Here is an 18,429-nt window from a genome sequence, read left to right as displayed (position 1 = left end):
CTGCGTAAACGGCGGGATAATCAAATCGGAGACTGCGAGCGCAGTATATATAGAGAGGAAGATCGCGCGGGCGCGGATAGACGTCCGTCGGGAGCGAGTCGAGACATGGGGCCGAGACTCGCGTCTTTCCCTCGGGACAGATCGTCGCGGGAGAGGAAGACCCGCGGCGGGACGAAGCTCGAGAGGGACGACGACGACGAGGCGTCTTCCGACGAGGACGACTCCTCGGAGGAGCGGGTGCCCCACGTGTTGGCACCCTTTTCTGCGACCGAGGCCTACTCCTCGGAAGACGGAGGCTGCTTCGCCGAGGGTCGGAAGTGCCTGGCGTGGGCGTGCAAGGCCTGCAAGAGGAAGAACGCGACGGTGGACAGGCGGAAGGCGGCCACTCTGCGCGAGAGGAGAAGACTCCGAAAGGTACCCTTCGGCGACAGGACGCGCCAGTCAAAACAAAACGGATTTATGCGACCGTCGTAAATAGCGCGTCGCCAGATCTCTCGGGAACGTCACGTTCGATCGTCCCGAAATAACCCTCGGGATTAGCGCGTCTCTTCCCTTTCTTTCGCAGGTGAACGAGGCGTTCGAGACTCTGAAGAAGCGCACGTGCTCCAACCCCAATCAGCGGCTGCCCAAGGTGGAGATCCTGAGGAACGCCATCGAGTACATCGAGGGGCTGGAGGAGGTGCTGCACGGCGCCGGAGTCCATCAGAGGGCGAAGCGACCGGTGCGAAGATTCGCGCTCGGACGGAAAATAAACGGCCCGACTCCGAAATAGCGTCGCGAGTCGAACTTTGACGCTTGGAGCGGCGCCAGGTTATCTATCGTCCGAGCGCCACTTTAATTAGAGAGGGTCGGCTATTTCCGATTCGAGCGATCTATCCCGAGATTCGTACCCGTTGCAGAGGGAGACGGAGGAGAGAGAAAGGCGGCCGCAGCCCGACGCCCCGCGCCCGCCACTCTACGGCAGCCTGACGACGGCGGCCTATCCGCCCTCGGGGGGCTCCAGCCTCGACTGCCTCAGCCTCATAGTCGACAGCCTGGACGATCGCAAGTCGCGCAGGCCGAAGGAAGACACTAAATGAAACGCTGGAAAGACGCAGACAGACATTTATTCAAAGAGTAATCAAAGACAGTCGAGTGAAAAGTGAAGTGCGCTATAGCTTCTGCAGCGGAGGGCAGAGGTAGTGCCTGATGTTCCTCGGCATGAAAGTGTCGCGCTGTCCGGAGGCCTTCTCGCGCACGTAGCTGACGAAGGTTTCGCTGACTTTCTTGTCCACGACGGGGCCGATGCCGGAAATCGGCGGAACGACGATCGCCTGAATTGACCAAAAATTACTCCGAGAACGTCGCGTTTCTTTAATCGCGAGCTCACCTTAGAAGTCTCGATCGCACCCGCGAAAAACTTTAGCGACCCCATCTTATCGGTGACGTTGTCGAACAGCCCCTTGATGACCGGATTCACCACGCCTTTGGACTTCGGGTCTACCTAAAATATCCAACATAATCAATTCCGAGTTATTTCAATCGATATTCACTACTATACCTCTACGCCTTGAGAATCGCGCGAACTCAATCTCTCGATTCTGTTCGCTTCGCCCTCCGCTTCGACGAAGTCTTCGCTGACTTTTTGCAAATCTTGTATGCACATCTCTAAAAAACGATCGTCCGATTAATTGAAATAATCTCCGCCGAGTCGAATCCGCAATCTCAAAGAGGAACGAACCCGCTTTGTGGTGCATGTTTTGCGATTTTTCCGTCAAGTTGTCCAGAGATTTGACTATGTTCTCCATGCTCTTGTTGTCGTCGTCGGTGGTCTCGGAAGACTGACAATTTCGAAATAGTGACATAAGTACGATAAAGACTATTTTTCTAATGCGAAAGATTTAATGCGATTTTAGCTCTAAGTCGATTTAACAAAATGTGAACGAGAATATTTCTTTTTAATTATGAAAAAATATATTGTTTTTACAATTCATCAAAGTTTTACTCTATTCTAAGAATACTAAAATATTTAAAAATACGGTATAATTTCTACTATTCATGGCACAGTGCAACACGCTGTTCGCTACAGAGACAATTAATAAATTAATAAATAATATAATAATAAGTTTTTTCGATAAAATTCTTGTTGTTGTGACACTATTTTACTATTGGTTATACTTAATACATACAACACATACAAATAAAAAAAATATTAATTCCCCCCCCCCCCCATTTTCCTCGCAAATACATGATAATATATTAATTTATATAAGAATTCGGTAGATTTCTATATTATGTGTACAAAAAATATTTTTTTAATTTTATTTAAATATCTATAATAGTATAAATTGTAACCCTTCATTACATTGCTAGTATTTTTATTTTATTTTTGAATAGACGTCATTTTGGAAGAATGGTGTTAAAAAAAATAAAAAAATATATATTTATTTTATTTTATTTAAATTTCTAATATAAACGTTCATTTTTTATTTTTTACTGTTCTCTGTAACATATTTTATTTTTATTTATAGTCGTCATTTTGAAATAAGATGGCGGATTATTAGGCAAACCCTGATATTTACATGGTTTATATTTTAGGAAAAGTTTAATGTCTATATAATATAAAAATTTCACCGACTCACAATTCGTCAAACGGAAAGTTTACCAATTGTACAATTGATCGCCTATGATTAATTTCTCAAAAAATAGTGTTACTTTTCTAGTTGTTATTAAGGTAAGAAAATATATGATCCCAATAACCATGCACTTTCTAAAGAAACCAAAAGAATATTTTTTTATAATCTTCACAATTTAAAGTATTAAAAACAATGGGAAATACTATGTACAATTATTTTATAAATAAAAATATAATTACTATTGTCCCAAGAAAAGGGACAAAAGTAGTTATATTTTTTTCCAAGGGCTAATGTTTTTTGGAATATTTTTATTTTTTGATGTGCAAGATTCCTTCTTTTCATTATTTCGACAGTTTACGACCGGGTTTTGAAGTGTTTACATCGTTTTAAATGATTTTGTGTTCAACATATCAAAAGTACAACAATTGACAACATCGAATATATCGGAAATTTTGATCTGGCTAACGAAAAATTCAGTTTTCGTTATATTGAAAGCAAAGTAGGATGCAGTTATTCAACTGTGCTAAAAAAATTTGAGGACTCCATATCCTTACAAAGGAAGAAAGGCTCAGGAAAACAAAGAAACGGATTTGTTTACAAAACCATTTAAAAGTGCAGTGGATGTAATAAAAGAGTTCATTGAAGCTATTGGAAATGAATAAGCGTAGAAACTGTACGTCGTATACTTTGAGAATCTGGTTTGTACGCAAGGATGGCTGTGAAAAAACTGTTTTTATCGAAGAAAATGCATTTGCAACGATTAATTTGGGACAAAAAATTGTTTGAATCGAACTGGAAGAGTATAATCTTCTGAGACAAAAGCAAATTTAACTTGTTTGGGTCACTACATCGTCCACTATATCTGACGAAGGCAGGTGAATGCTTGAGTGACAGTCAATTATCTTGTAGGTCAGATGATCTAGAGATGATTTTCATACCATGGGGTAGGACAACTATTATTTATTGATAAGACAGTCAATGCTTAAAAAAATATATAGGAAAATTTATTTCCAACTATTGAAATGCATTATGCGTACATATTTACTTATGAAAGTCAGATTTAAAGTAGTTTCGACTATGTGCATTGAAGCAGCCATAATTTTTTCAGAATTTGGTAACTATAAAATTATAAAAGGTGAAATATGGTTCATATTTAAAAAAAACACAGGCTACAATCAAAATGATTTTATGCATTTCAGTTCTCTTATTTTCATATATTTGGCAACTATTTATCTCAGTGCTTTAACTGTCATATTATTATTATGACTTATTCCTCAGTGTTTTAACTATCCTTTCCTTCTTTTATTTTAAATACGTTATCTGCCGTTTAATGGTAATAAATAAATCATCGACAAGCAAGTGTAGAATCGGTGAACTTTCCGTTCGACGAATTGCACGTCGGTGAATTTTCCATTCGATAACTTTACCGGTCAGTGAACTTTCTGTCAGTGAATTGCATCGGCGAAATTTCCTGATACCGATACAATCAGTCTGTTTCAGACTAAATAAATATCAAGAAAAAATTTGATATTGACATTGTTAAAACTACGACAGTTATTGTATCTTCAAAAACTGCAAAAAAGCAGAGCCCAAAAATGTTCTATGTTAGAAATTAAAATAAAATACTTTTTTAATACATCTTTTTACAGAAATCTAACTAATTTTGCCTTTACCGAATTTTTTTATAAGCGCATATCTATATTTGGCCGCGCAGCGCTATTTTTTGCATTTTTTCGTAACATGACATGTTATTTAAAGAAAATTGTCAATTTAAGTTATATACATATATGAAAATTGAATACAGTGCTAGATAAATATAATTGTGGTAGTGGTAGTAAAAGTAGTAGGCGAATTATATATCATAATTAGTAACACAGTAAGCTTACTAGGGGATGGAGAACAACGTATTTATTAGATATATTAGGTAATTGGAATTATATTAAAAGCCATCTAGCGACGATGTCGTAAATCTTTATTATGCATCGCGTAGCTACCTAGCTCGGCTAAAATTAATCACCCCGATATTTTTCCATGGGATTAGGAAAATTTAGGAAAAACAAATCTGATGAGCTCGATCGGAATTGAAATGAAAAAAAATATTAAAATTAATGGTATTTAAATCCACGACTTTAATATAGATACTTATGACATTTTATCTATTATATATTATAAGATTTTTAATCTAACATCTATTGCTTGTGAATATTTATACTGTCTGTGTTAAGAGGGTAACAAACTCATCTAAATTAAGTTTTTAAAATTCTCTCTGCTAATCTGATTCACCGTTTCACTTAGATGCCATCTCTATTGCTTCATCGTTTCCTGAAGCATATATATTTATATTTTTTATTTATTTCTAGCTCTAAAACGTCTCTAAATCAGTCATAAGATCAATATTGAAAATGTTGAACAGATGGAGTAAGGTGTTTCACGATTGTGCAGAAACCAGATAAGAAAAGACTCGGACCATACTTAATAATAAAAACGGTGAGCCCCGGATACCGTCGCCGAGCAGATAGCGTACATCCCCAAATCACATTTTAATGGCTGTTGCCACAGGGACGTCATTTAAATTTATTTTCTGCGGGGGGAGGGGGGGTAATTTTTTAATTTTTTTAATAATTTGATTTTATTAAAATTTATAAGATAATATGCATTTTTCTGGACAAATTCAAGGAGGGAAGAGGGGGGCAAAAAAATGTCGTCCCGTAGGCGCCGTGTCAGTGGGAACGATCAGTACCATATTGCGTTCCCACTGCAACGCTCCGTATCCTATTGACCAAAATTCGGTTTGCATATACTTTGACCAATAATCAGAAGTCCGTAGTAATATAGTAATCCGTAGGATAGTTATCATATTTTTAAAACATAATATAATATCAAAGTGCAGACAAACTATGGAACAATAAATAGCAAATACCCCCCCACAAATGACGTGTGTGGCCAGATTTACGCCATCACGAAATAATACCATATGCTTACATCCGCAAAAGTTTAATAAAATATGTATTAGACATTAACAAAGATTCAATTTTGCTCCGAATCATCTGGTCGGAAACTGAAAGAGTCATCGTCCTCCTTCCATTCCTCGATGTTATATAATCCAGAGAGCCGCCAAACTTTATTACTTCCATCAAAACTACCTTAGAACTATCTCTAAGTTCGTTTCTGACTTTGAATAACTCGCACCAAGCGGAGCTACGCTGAATTGACCGAGACGACTTTCAAAAGCACTGGCCAAAATCAAAAAATAATAATCAGCTATAATAAAAATAAAAATAAATTAAATAATAAGATCCTATATCAGATTATCCGGCGATCTTATATTATATAAATTAGGTTATCGTCTCTGTTGCGAAAATATTGTTTTAAATAAATTTACTCAATGGGCAATTTTTTTCTATATATCTAGATAATATAATATTCTGTAACATAATTTCCAGCCTAATCAGTATTAATCTAATTAAAACGCACTAATTTAAACAAAATAAATATAACTTTCGTGACCTTTAGAAAAAAATGTTAACAATAATACTACAATCACAATGTTTACACAATAATGATAAAATTTTGTGGAATGTTTTGCATATATTTATCATTGATGGACTACTTAAGTATATCTTTTTTACTCCAGTAATCTATCAGGATGCTGTATAAGTTTTCAAATGAAAAACTAATTATATAGAAGTAAATAAAGTAATTCTTCATACATTATCAAATACAGAAGTGATTATAAACGAAATCGATACCTGCTGTTTCGTTATATTTTGTTCATCGGAGGACGAATCGGTGTTTGTAGCAATTTTATTATCGTCTGTTGTAGATTCTATAAAAACAGTTTCATACAGTTAGCTCTAATTGAGACGCTAATATAAAATAAACGGACCTTGACGAGCATCCGTCGTATCGTCGCTAGTCACTCCCTTGGAAGACTCCACTACGCCCGAATCCACGCTTACCTAAATGACATATATATTTATATAACACACCCTCAATGTATACTTACTTGATTTTATGTTTACTGTTTGTGTTTGCGTAGATTCATTGTCTTCTCTAGAATCTAAAAGAAACAAATGTTAGAAATGAGATACGACAGTATAGTTATGAGTCGAGATTCTCACCCCAGAGCTGCCCGTTCAAGAACCTGTGCTCTCTAGAAGCTTCGACGGCTGCGAGGAACGCGTACATATCGACAAAGAGACGAGACGGTATAGCTGCGCTGCCTCCGTCGGGCTCTTCCGTGTACAACTCGCACAGTGCGATCATCGTTTGAGTGAGGCTCTAAAACAAATTAAGGGTATTGTTGCGGTATGGGTTTTTAAGGTATGCGAGACTAACCTTTGTGACGAATCCGGCCGCCGTCGCCACAAATTTATAGAAGACAAAATCAACCGGGCGGTACATTCCGGCGAGGCACGAGATCTGATCAAACTCGTATTCGTCTAAGCAAATGCTCTTCCATTGTCTGCGCACGTCTTCCATTGTAGCTTCTTTACCTGCGAACTGATCGTTTGAGGTTTTAACAAGTGCCGCTTTAAAATCTCACAATGGATGTCTCTAAAAAAAGTTATAATTTTGACCGCTAGATGGAACTTCTAAAAAACTATTACTTAAAACGCTTAGCAAGATTTTTAAAAGACATTTCTAATTATATTATTTTAAAGAATACTTTGTTTCAATTCTATGTTGCTTTAATCTATCATTATGAAGACAAAACTTATGTATATTGCTCTTAAACATAATTTATTGTGATAAACAATGAAGTTAAAAGAGAAGTTTTCATATATGTCATCAATAACTAAGTAAATCTAAAATGATCTAACTATTAAAATATTGTTATGACTACTCTTAATTCCACAATTTAAACAAGGAGAGCATATTAAGATTAAATTATATGTTTCTTAAACAATCATGCGATAACAAATATTGATGGATATAAAGAAATAAAGCCTAATTGTAGTATTACATTAGTTAAAAATCAGTACTGTTAATTTGCTTGTATAAATCTCAACATCATATACAAACATATGTATTGTTTTTGAACATTATAGAGGAAATGTAATGATAAAAGTTATATTGCAAGATATTGTAATACACGTAACTTTGAAGAGACACTTCTCGAGCTATACTGTTTTATCGGCATCGGTCATTTTATAAGCTTGTTGTTCCCTGTTACAAAAATGTTAGGTAATACACACCCTCGAGAAGAGACGTGAACGTTTAGACTGATGGACCATTCCAAAGACATTCCCGAAACATTATTTAATAAAATATAAAAACATCAATACTTATAGAGCGCATGAAATTATGAGTTTGTCATAAATTAATTTCTTAGCATTTTTTTATGTCTCAGTTCTAATTCTACCCTTATTAATAATGATTGATAGAAATATATTAATAAAACATAATAGTGATCCTATTATATGATATATGTAGATATAACTTCATAAGAGATATTTCTAGTTATATTATTTGGTTAAGAACGGTGAAGTAATGTTTGTTTTGACATTTTAACTGAGCAGTTATTCTGAAGACATTACTACTCTGAACATTATTTTTTTAAATAAAAACATTATTGATATTTATAGAGCGTAGTTTAAGTTTTACGTATACATATGTATGTACTAATATGATAGACTAGTGGTATAAGTTGGTGACGAAAACATTAAAGACTTTGTTTAAAATCCTATATGGAATTTCTATTATGTTTGAAAGATCAGAATTAGTAATTATTAAATAATTAAAATACCGATCGATTATTATAAATTTGGTTTTCAAAGAACTCACAGATAAAAAATGAAAATAAAATAGAGCTAGGTGGTGCATAGTGACATCTATTGACTGTAAGCTGTATATATTTATATATATGTCCACTTTCATATAAATTATTAAAAATATGTTAAGCTAGTCCTTTATTTCATTCTAAAGTAAATTGGAGTTGTATTTACTAAGAGAATGCATGTGTATATATTGTTCTAATGTTACAGTTAATTTAAACATTGTATAAAACAGCAAATGTTACTAAAAAGTATCAGTTTAGTTCCATTTCTAAGTATCTCATGCTATTTATTAAAAAAAATAGATTTAGGTCGAATATTATATTATTCAACATTGAAATTTATACACAAAATATGGAATTTTATTCATAAGGCTAGATTTAAAGATACTGATAAAGGTTCATATTATTTTATACGTCAGTAAATTTACCACAAAATCAATGGATAGAATCTTAATACAAAACATTAAAGTACTAAAGTTAACTATTCTGCAATTTAAGAAGAGACATCAATTCTATGGTATTTAAACAGATCAGTGATTCAATAGAAGATACGTATGGCCTTGCTCTATAAACATTTTATTTACAGCAATACAAAAAACATGCAGTGCATAAAATAAAGGAATAGCTTTACACGTATGCTGTTATTTAAACATTAAATTCAACATTAGGTTTCAACATAACTTTACATGTCTTTGTTGCTAGAATTACAACAAAGTTATGAAGCATAATTAGAACCAAAAATAATCCGTGTTCCGATTCTTACTATAACAATCGACGGATACAAAAACATGTAACAAAAATATGAGATTTTGCATTTATTAAAAACAGATTTCAAAGTCAGTATTGTAAAATTTAGATACTGTTGGTCTCTAAAATAAATATAATAACATAAGTTGTATAGGAAACTTTTACATACTACATAAAGAAAAGACATTTCTTTTGTCGAAACCAATGAAGTAAAGTATGTTCCTGTATTTATGAACCATAATGGAAGTAGGCGCATGCCTATTCGAAGAAGCGTAATTATTAATGACATAATGTGATATGATTAAGATAAAAATTTGCTAGTAGATGTTGTTTAATAAAAAACCGTGACGTATGAAATTATCAGTAGAGCAAATCGATACTCAGAACGAGGCAGGTTTTTGTAAACGGCGCTGTGTTGGGAATTGAAAACTTGCCTGTTGGACGATGAGTTTGATGTATCCCTGCGTTAGACCTCTCTCCGTCTTGAGCAGAGGGTACTCTAAGCGCACCTTCGCCGGAGGTCTCCTCCCGTCGGCTAGGGCCCTGAAGTAGGACGCGGACCATACCAGCAAGTCGTAGGGCTGAGTTCTGATCGCAGCTGAGACAGTTCATAGAATGTTATTCTAGAAGCGGGATAGGGACAGTAGAACTCACCCTTGGCGTAGAGCTTGAGCACATGCGGAAAAGAGGGGGGCACGTACAGCTGGCCGCCGCTGCACACAATTTCGCTCAGCTGCCTCATGGTCTTCTTGTGATGTCGACGACGGTTACTAGGCAACGACCTACTGGGCGAGAGCTATTTAATTTAACGTTCGATACACAGATGGACACGATTTCATAAAAATAATCATATATTATTCAACAAACAAAAATCAAAATATTTGTATACAAAAAATAGATAATTTAATAAAAAGCGTGAACCATGATTGTACGAGTGAACGATAACTACAACATATATTATGGAATGACTTTATTAGTTCAAAAGATAAATTTATTTTAATTCGCTTTACATTCAGAATTTATAATTACTTCCGTGTATAAAATAGAATGTCAATATATCTTTAAACTGACTAGAAAAATATTTAGCAAAAATTAAATTGTATCTTATGAAGGGTTTATATATGTTAAAAATGTAAACAAACACAAGCTAAATATTGATGTTAGAACACCTAAGTTTACTCACAATAGCCACATAGCATATAGATATAAAGTATCATTATAAGCTTACAGACACACGCATAGAAACAACATTCTTGCCCTGTGAACGATTAGCACTGTTGTATGTATTTAACTTTATCGAATGTCATATGGGGGGTATAAATGTTACAATAAATATGTATTTTTTGTTAAAGTCTTATTTTCCCTAGTTAAGTCCAAATACATATATAATAGATATATATTTCTATAGAAGAAGATATATATTTCTACGAACGAAAATATAATTTAACTGATAAGTACTAGTTTAAAATGTCTATGAAACTCAATTTAACAGTTGCGAAACGTACATTTTCTGTTCAAACCCAAACCTAACCTAATGAAAGTTCTAAAACTAATTATATTTCTTGAGTTGAAAATACAAACTAAACCAACTGATCATTCAGGAAAAAATAAGCGGAACAAGAACAGACAGATCCATAGCTTGTCTGCACTTCGATATTACATTAAAATATGATAGCTATCCTTACCGATATTACTACATACTTCTGATATGAGAGTATTGGTAAAAGTGTATTCGTGCAACGGCGACGGCACGATTTTATTGATTTTGACGTGAATTTTTGACTTCTGATAAGGGATAATTGCTTTTTGCGTTCTTATATTAAGCAAAATTCAGTTTACATAGACATTCGATTCTCACTTGTTGTAAGTAATAATATTGTTATGCCTTTGACGTGAATTCTAAACAGGGAGGCTATTTGGGGGAAGGGGGGGGGGGGGGCAGATGGAGGTATTTGCCTCCACCTTTTTATTAAATAATATAACACAAACTTCAAAATATACTTTAAAACAAGACATATTATATGGGTGCATAATCAAAGATTTCTGAAAAGCTATATAAGAAATAATAAATAAAAGTAATATGGAGTCTCTCAGAGTGAAATTGCTAAAAGTAACCCAGCTCTATATATTTTTCAGTGACTGCTTTAAATTTTAAATTTTTTTGTAAAAATCTTATAGTAATTGTATATCTGACATTGAACTGGAATAATTTTTTTTAAAGTAAAAATATATACTTAGTCAATAAATAAATAGTTTAGAGCAATTTGGTCAAATAATATATACTTATACTCTGTCAAGCCGAAGAGCAGAGAGGGGGGGGGGCAGAGATGCATATTACATATGTGTTTCATTAGTATGTACAGTATTTCTAGACTGGTGGTATTGACACTGTTTCTGATCTTTTCACAAGTGAAGTATTTCAACAGGTTAAACAAATGTAAATAAATATCGCATAGCTTTATAAGGAAATTAAGTTTTTTCTAATAAATAATGCTCGTTATTATCAGACGCCATTTTAAATTTACACATTGTGTGAATCTTAACGGAACATTTTCCTTCAAGATTTGTATTGTGTACAAAATGGACTCTTCCGTAAATAATATACGTATAGGGCAGGATGAGTATGTTATTGCGTTTTAATTTTGAGTATAGCGGTTCCCAAAAAATCAATAGACTGGTAGGCGGAAACTAAATATCGAATTATTACTAGCGGATCCCTGGGCAACGGAGACTAATCGAAGCGCTTTATTTTCACGCGATGCTTTTCAGGGTTGGAGCGCTTTCGAAATCTGTCCTTCGTATAATTACAGTCCAAAGCTAAACGCTTGCTATGTATATTTTTTACCAAATTATCGAGTTATTGGATTTATTCCAAATAGATTATTTCTGCTTAGTGTTTTTATCCAAAACAAAATATTAACTTTGCGTTTTTTAAAATAATACACAGCAGGAGCAATCAAGTCAAAGCTAAGAACCATTTAAAGAAATGGTAATATTATTTTTAAATTACAATAAATATATAGTTTATGACAGCCCGTTTTCTTAGAAATTTAATTATATATACGTAATTATATTGAATCAATTATAAATAAGATTGTGACTTATATCAATTATTCAGAAAGATTTTTTATACTTAAATTATAAACTTACTAATCAATATTCGAATTACTTATGATGGCAGATAATTGTAATCTCCAATCTCTATTAAGATCGTTAGCTAGTGTGAACCGCCGTATTATTACAAAATGGTGACTAATTAAAAAAAATGTGAATCTGTAAAATCCTAGAAAGGTTAAAAAGTCATAAGTCATGGTATATAATATATTTAAAAAAAAACATCTAAAAATCATATTAGATAGATTTTGATATTTAGAAATTTGCATATTTTTTTTTAAAAAACTTCACGTGCAGTTTTTGATGAAAGGAATTTTTAGCTTAGAGATGAGTTGAATTTACGGGTAGGTAAAAATATTTTATTATCCTAGCTGAATTTAGTTGATGTATTTGAAAATCTAAATAATAATAATAATAAATATACATAAGTATTTATCAGTTTCATCCTCAAATGATTCAATTTAATGGCAATTGTTTCTCGAATTTATAAAATTTAAAATTTTGCAGCATTTTAGTGAAAATAAATTGATTTTTTAAATTTAACTTTTATCCAGAAATTTTACTGGTTATCCCTCGGAAGCCATGAGAATTCATCCAAACTCGCACCGAGTGAAACTACGTAGGAGCATCAACTTAGATTTAAAAGATCGAAAAAGCGGCTGCTTCCCTTTTCACGTCAACCCTGATCCAGCTACGTTAAATTTATCTTATATAAAATAAATATGTTCAGGAGCGAGAGATGTATCTCAAGACAAATTAAGGCCATTTATGTGTGATTCATGGACAGAAAACTATTGGTGCATTGCTTCTGATTGTGTCAACATATTACCGTAAGTCAGGTTTTTCAACTTTGCTGCTAATGTAAACAAATCAACGAATTAAGTGGAGGTTGAATATTATATTCGATTGCACTTCAAACGTTCTTCCGCGTATACTAGAGTTGCCAAAGAAAAATTTCAATACCATGACACACTAGTGGACTTTTAAGCTGAAGATTTAATCAGTTAAGTTAATAATATAAATAATATGTTGCCAGTGCATTATAATTAAATATAATTTATGTAAAATTGGACTATTGAACTTGTGAAAAAAATTAATTAAGAGCATTTTATTTATGAATTTAAAACGGGTAAAAAGCTACTGAAACTGTAAAATAAAAAATGCTTTCGGTGTGGGCACTGCTATGAAACGTGTAATTTAATAGTAGTTCCATAATTTCGTTCTGGGGAAGAAATCCTCAAAGTTGAAGAAAGTCATGGGTAAAACCGAACTATTGAATCAGAACCACGCTCCATAATCAACAACTTAACCTCCAAAATATATATATTGTCATTGAAAACAACACGCCTAGGAAAAACACAAAGATAAAGAAAATACACGGTCACTCTTAAAGAACACTTTCTTGGAAAGCTTCCTGGAAAACTATAGAGCTGGTCAATATACGCTTAAGAACATGTATAGTATGATCCTTACAATATCTCAATACCCACCCTTTGCTAATCTCTGACCTGATATATGAAATAAAAATAATTCGCCTCTTAGATGAATCGATTTTGTACAATTGTCAGTTTATGGAAAACGTTATTCAAAGCGAAATTTCTCCCAAGATTTTATCTAATCTCCACGAGAATAGATTGGAAACTTGTTAATGTGAATTATCTAACGAGCGTAAATAATAATTATTAAATACTAATTTATATATAACGTTTACACGTGCGTGTTGCATATAATACGATTGCGCCGAGGCATGTGCGCTCTGAGCAATTTTCTAGAACGCAATTCCACTTGCATTTGTGTGAAAAAAACGAACTAGTAATTTTCTACATTTTTACACTTCGAGTTCGAAGATTCACTTTTCATTTATATTCCAACAGTAAATATTTAATGTGAAAACCGCAAGTTTAATGGTAATGTTTAACCGTGGGGCGTTTTGCGAACCCTTCGACGCAACCAACCCCTAGGTATAATCGAGCGTGAACTTTACGCACGCCGATTACAAACATTTACAAGCGATTACGTATTTTATAAAACAATCAACTCGCACTATAAACAACACAAAAGTAAATATGTACAGTAAACCGTAATTCTAAATATTAGACAATCAAATAAATAAATACTTAAAATTACTATTAGATTTTCTTACAAGTAGTTATTTTTTTGATTAACTATGACTAGAATACAAAAAAACTAATTTAAATCTTAGGTATCTCTCTAGAATTGCTATACTGAGTTTTATTATATGTAAGTCTATGTTTGTTTAAGTAATATAAATAAGCACACTAACAAAAAACTAATGACTCATTTGTATAAGTTACTGAAAATTTGTACAAAGAAATTCAGTTGGTGTCACAATTAGATAATATAAACAACTAATTTTATAATAAAAAATTGCGTATGCTAGAAACAAATATAAGCGTGTAGTAAAAAAGGGTTTTAATGTTAACGTCATGGAATAAGTTATGCGAATGTAGGACAATAAACGGTCGTGACGATAAACACAGGGGGTTGAAAGGAAATTACATATTTGCTTTGGGGCGATAATTGATCATGGTAATTGGTGAAAACGGCAATTTGTCCGCAGTTTACCATAATTATACAATGATAGGGATTTTTATCTTTATGCATATTTAACTCGAGTCAAAATCGAAACAAATTATATTAGAATCATAGAAAACTGTATTTCATATTACAAGTTCAAATGAACGTTTCGCAATTGTCAAATTGAGTTTCATATACATTTTAGAGCAGCATTCAACAAACTTCTGATTTATGACGAATAGTTGGTGAGTTCAGCTGTTAAAATGTTTTTCACGGCAGTGTTCACAGTGGGAACGCTCGTTACCGAGCCGTTACCGTTAAAAAGTGATTTTATGAAACGAACTACTAATTTACTTAAAAAAATAGAAAATATTAATCTCATACTTATGAAAGTATGTTGCTTGAGTTTTTAGAAAGCTACTATATGAAGCATTTTTTAAAGTTGCTAAGGGGCGACAATCTGTCAATGCTCGGCGGCTTTCGTCTGCTAGCTTTAGAGTTCTCTACAGAGTCGCGATTGCGTCCCTTATTCCGGTTGTCAGGCCAGGACGTCAGTGCTTCAGAACCAGTGGCGTAGCTATGGAGGAGGGGGCGGGCCGCCCCGGGCGGCACTTGCTTGGTGGCGGCATATTCGCGATGGGATCATCTAGTGTGGTTCTTAACCCTGAATGCATTAAAACATATATAAATCCACGAATAACAAGAGCTTAATAATAACCAATTTATTATTTTAAGAAATGCTGATTTTATGACCCTGCAAAAAATGTATGGGGGGGAGGGGGGCAATTTTAAGGATCACCCTGAGCGGCACATACCCTAACTACGTCGCTGTTCAGAACGCTCCTCTTGCACGAGTCATACAGTTTCTCAACGAGCTTTTCAAACACAAGGATGTTTTCGGCGATAGCCATAAGAAGCTGGAACAAAATATGTGTAAATGATCATTTATTTTAGGTGTGCACCATATCTGTTTTTTTTATTTTTTAAATGTTGAATTATTATTTACATAATTGCCATCATGACGCATGGGGGAAATCTGTTTGGTCATGATGGTTAAACTTGTAATAAAAAAGTATGAGGGATCTTAATAAACAACAATTAAGAGAAACAATACAATATAGTGTAAAGAATGGGACCACACAAAGGCTATCACAACGACTAGAAAAAAGGATCACATAAATAACACGCAAGGATTTTCTGGTGCATTGACAGAATATTTATTTGTTGCGAAACGGTCACGGGAAACAATATATCACCACAATATTACCGTTGCACAATTCGACCTAGCAGATGTCCATCGAGCAAATGTCACTTTCTAAAGGCGTATTGTAAAATATTACGCTGTTCTAAGAAGCGAGTGCAACGATTGACTGGATGATCGCTGCATGATTGTGATTGGTCAGGAAGCTTCTGGTCTCCAGCGAGGAAGAGGCAGACATTGACAGACACTCGAAAACACTAGCAGACACTGCCAGCCCGCGGACAACATACGGTCATGGATGCTCGCATCATTGATAGATTGGAATGGTTAAATTTTCAAGATTAATGTTTTAGTATTTATATATAAGTTAGAAAATAATATATTACCCGAGTATTTTAATAAGTAATTAATAATAAATAAATATGTATATAAATTTAATACTATAAATAAAGAAAATTTAAGCATAGTTAGGTATAAGAAAACGAGTACGGCTAGGAGAATTATGTACGGAGGTGTTAATTTATATAATAATATTCCTAGGACAATCCTCAAAAATAAAACTGTAACGGGTTTCGTAGATGGAATAAAAAAACACCTTCGTGCATTAAGAGATAATTTTTTTTCTGTTTATGTTATAAATATATTATATATAAGTTTAGTTAAAATTTGTTTGATGTAAAAATTAGCTATAAAGCTAAATAAATTAATAAAATAAATAAATAAATGCTGGGAGGGACTCCACCATACGAACACCGCAGCAGAGAAAATTTTCACTGACTTCATCCCTCCGCCAGTTTCTCCACCACCGCTCGGAGAATAACGATCACTCCCATTATAGTAACTCACAATACATGTAATATAAACTAAATGAAATTCTTACTAGTTTTCACCTGTTTCTTACTGCCTGCGAAGTCACACCCCTTAGAGTTATCAAACCTTAAAAAGTAAAATAAATAATAATGTATTTTTATATTCTCTAGTATTATATTATTAATCTTTAAACAGACAAATAATAACAAATAATAATCGTTCTTTCTTGATTTGCAAAGAGTGATCATTAAACGACATAGGTAAAGTAATTAAAATCGATTACTGAAGCGAAAACCGAGTTACAGCAAATCACCCAGAAGACTTCGATTGCGCTGGGGTGATTAGAGTCGTATCAGATACTGTCGGAAGATAAACTTCAGGATCGATGAGATGACGGAAGCTTTTACAAGGGATGGCTCAAATAAAGTTTTAGGTGAAATACATTCTGCACGATAATTTTGCATTTTTTTCACATAAAGATAAAGTGACTTAATTTATATGTAAAATAAATTGCCGATATATATTTATAACAAAATATAGACTCAGAATAAAATGACACGTATATTATATATCTTTATGGCAAAATATTTTTAACGAATTAATGGCGAGTTAAATGATAATTAATTAAATAATTGAGAAATGGTGAGTGAATGCATTGTTTGTATCGTTTTGTTTGAAAAGAGATTTATGCTATAAATACATACGAAGAAAGTTTATTCACGTTAGAATCGATAAATATGTGGACGACCTCGAAAAAGTAAATTGGGCGAGTTTGATATTATTCGAACGACACATGTTTTGCTAACATTGACAGCGGACGATAAACGAGCGAGTAATTAAACTAAATCAGCGATAGAACGATTTCGCGTTATAAATTAACCTTTGACCTATAAAAGGTATTAATATTATCGCCGTCGAATGCGTAGAAAAGTCTCAGATTACAAAATAGCGTTTAGCGGTTGCGTCAGATTCCAAACGAGTCGTAGTATTTCGTACGGTCGTAGGTGAGAAGCCTTCGTCGTCTACGGCGAGTTTTTTCAATATTGCGCACACACGCACGTCCTCGATTACGCGCATGGGGTCGAAAGTCCCACCTGTTCGTCCCGCCGATTCCCACGTATCAATAACCGAATCGAAGGGTATTAACATATTAGGAGCGTTTTACATTTTTAAAACATAAAAAGGGGAGAAAAGTCATTTCGGTCGTTGTATTCGTCGCACATGCGCCCGTTTTTGTTGTTCGCTATCGATTCGCTTCGAGGATTTTTACCGAGCCACCTTGCGTTTCGAATTTGCCATCGCAGCTCATGCGTTATATAATTGCTTACAATATTTACATCGAAGCGTGCCGTACGATTCTGACGATCGAAAGTGGGGTGTAAAGTGAATCGAAGATTAACGAGAAAAACTTTGTCCGATAGTGACTCAAAACCGAGCCATCGAAACAAAAACGTTAATATATTTTGCTAGTTAATTTATTAAAATAACCAATATTATACGGTCGTCAAGTACCCTTTCAATTAGAAATTCTAAATAATACATTCATACAATGTTACCTCATCATTTTTTCTCAAAATGTAGTCCTTTTCAAGTTAAAAATCGGTCGCTAAAATTTAATTTAGCGT

General features: G+C 34.0%; 3 protein-coding genes across 10 annotated transcripts in view; 2 read left to right on the top strand and 1 right to left on the bottom strand.

Moving 5' to 3' along the window:
- The window catches only part of agt (O-6-alkylguanine-DNA alkyltransferase), a 595,014-nt gene that overhangs the window by 548,909 nt on the left and 27,676 nt on the right, over nt 1-18,429 (top strand). The window lies entirely within an intron of this gene.
- Nucleotides 52-1,970, top strand: nau (myogenic-determination protein nautilus). The gene is made up of 3 exons (XM_088191269.1): nt 52-414; nt 566-721; nt 900-1,970. Exons 1-3 carry the CDS (start codon nt 106-108, stop codon nt 1,077-1,079), a joined length of 645 nt encoding a protein of 214 aa, XP_088047395.1. The 5' UTR covers nt 52-105; the 3' UTR covers nt 1,080-1,970.
- On the bottom strand, nt 1,091-16,925 carry LOC148238270 (ropporin-1-like protein). Of its 8 annotated transcripts, XM_088191224.1 has the most exons (13): nt 16,875-16,890; nt 15,609-15,710; nt 15,178-15,457; nt 9,796-9,926; nt 9,576-9,739; nt 6,954-7,118; nt 6,737-6,896; nt 6,638-6,675; nt 6,502-6,574; nt 6,365-6,441; nt 1,541-1,820; nt 1,370-1,483; nt 1,091-1,313 (listed from the first exon to the last, which is right to left on the bottom strand). In XM_088191224.1, the coding sequence occupies exons 4-12, from the start codon at nt 9,881-9,883 to the stop codon at nt 1,416-1,418; spliced, it is 1,113 nt and encodes a 370-aa protein (XP_088047350.1). In that variant the 5' UTR covers nt 9,884-9,926; nt 15,178-15,457; nt 15,609-15,710; nt 16,875-16,890; the 3' UTR covers nt 1,091-1,313; nt 1,370-1,415. The 8 variants fall into 8 exon arrangements, with proteins under 8 accessions (XP_088047350.1, XP_088047342.1, XP_088047327.1 ...); XM_088191216.1 differs by lacking the exons at nt 15,178-15,457; nt 15,609-15,710 and having other exon boundaries at nt 1,541-1,647; nt 1,721-1,820; nt 9,796-9,923; nt 16,885-16,925; XM_088191201.1 differs by lacking the exon at nt 16,875-16,890 and having other exon boundaries at nt 1,091-1,483; nt 1,541-1,647; nt 1,721-1,820; nt 15,609-15,720.

This window comes from Plectrocnemia conspersa, unplaced genomic scaffold (assembly GCF_051122295.1).
Source record: "Plectrocnemia conspersa isolate PC_06_02 unplaced genomic scaffold, ASM5112229v1 ptg000001l, whole genome shotgun sequence".
Taxonomy (NCBI): Eukaryota; Metazoa; Arthropoda; class Insecta; order Trichoptera; family Polycentropodidae; genus Plectrocnemia; species Plectrocnemia conspersa.
The sequence above is the reverse complement of the archived record's forward strand: the minus strand, read 5'-3'. Positions and strand labels throughout refer to the sequence as shown.

Coding starts and splice junctions, on each gene's coding strand:
- nau (XM_088191269.1), top strand. CDS start 106: ATGGGGCCGAGACTCGCGTCTTTCCCTCGGGACAGATCGTCGCGGGAG. Junction 415..565: donor AGAGGAGAAGACTCCGAAAG/GTACCCTTCGGC, acceptor TTTCTTTCGCAG/GTGAACGAGGCGTTCGAGAC. Junction 722..899: donor ATCAGAGGGCGAAGCGACCG/GTGCGAAGATTC, acceptor TACCCGTTGCAG/AGGGAGACGGAGGAGAGAGA.
- LOC148238270 (XM_088191203.1), bottom strand. CDS start 9,883: ATGAGGCAGCTGAGCGAAATTGTGTGCAGCGGCGGCCAGCTGTACGTG. Junction 9,740..9,795: donor GCTCAAGCTCTACGCCAAGG/GTGAGTTCTACT, acceptor GAACTGTCTCAG/CTGCGATCAGAACTCAGCCC. Junction 6,442..6,501: donor TACGACGGATGCTCGTCAAG/GTCCGTTTATTT, acceptor CTGTTTTTATAG/AATCTACAACAGACGATAAT.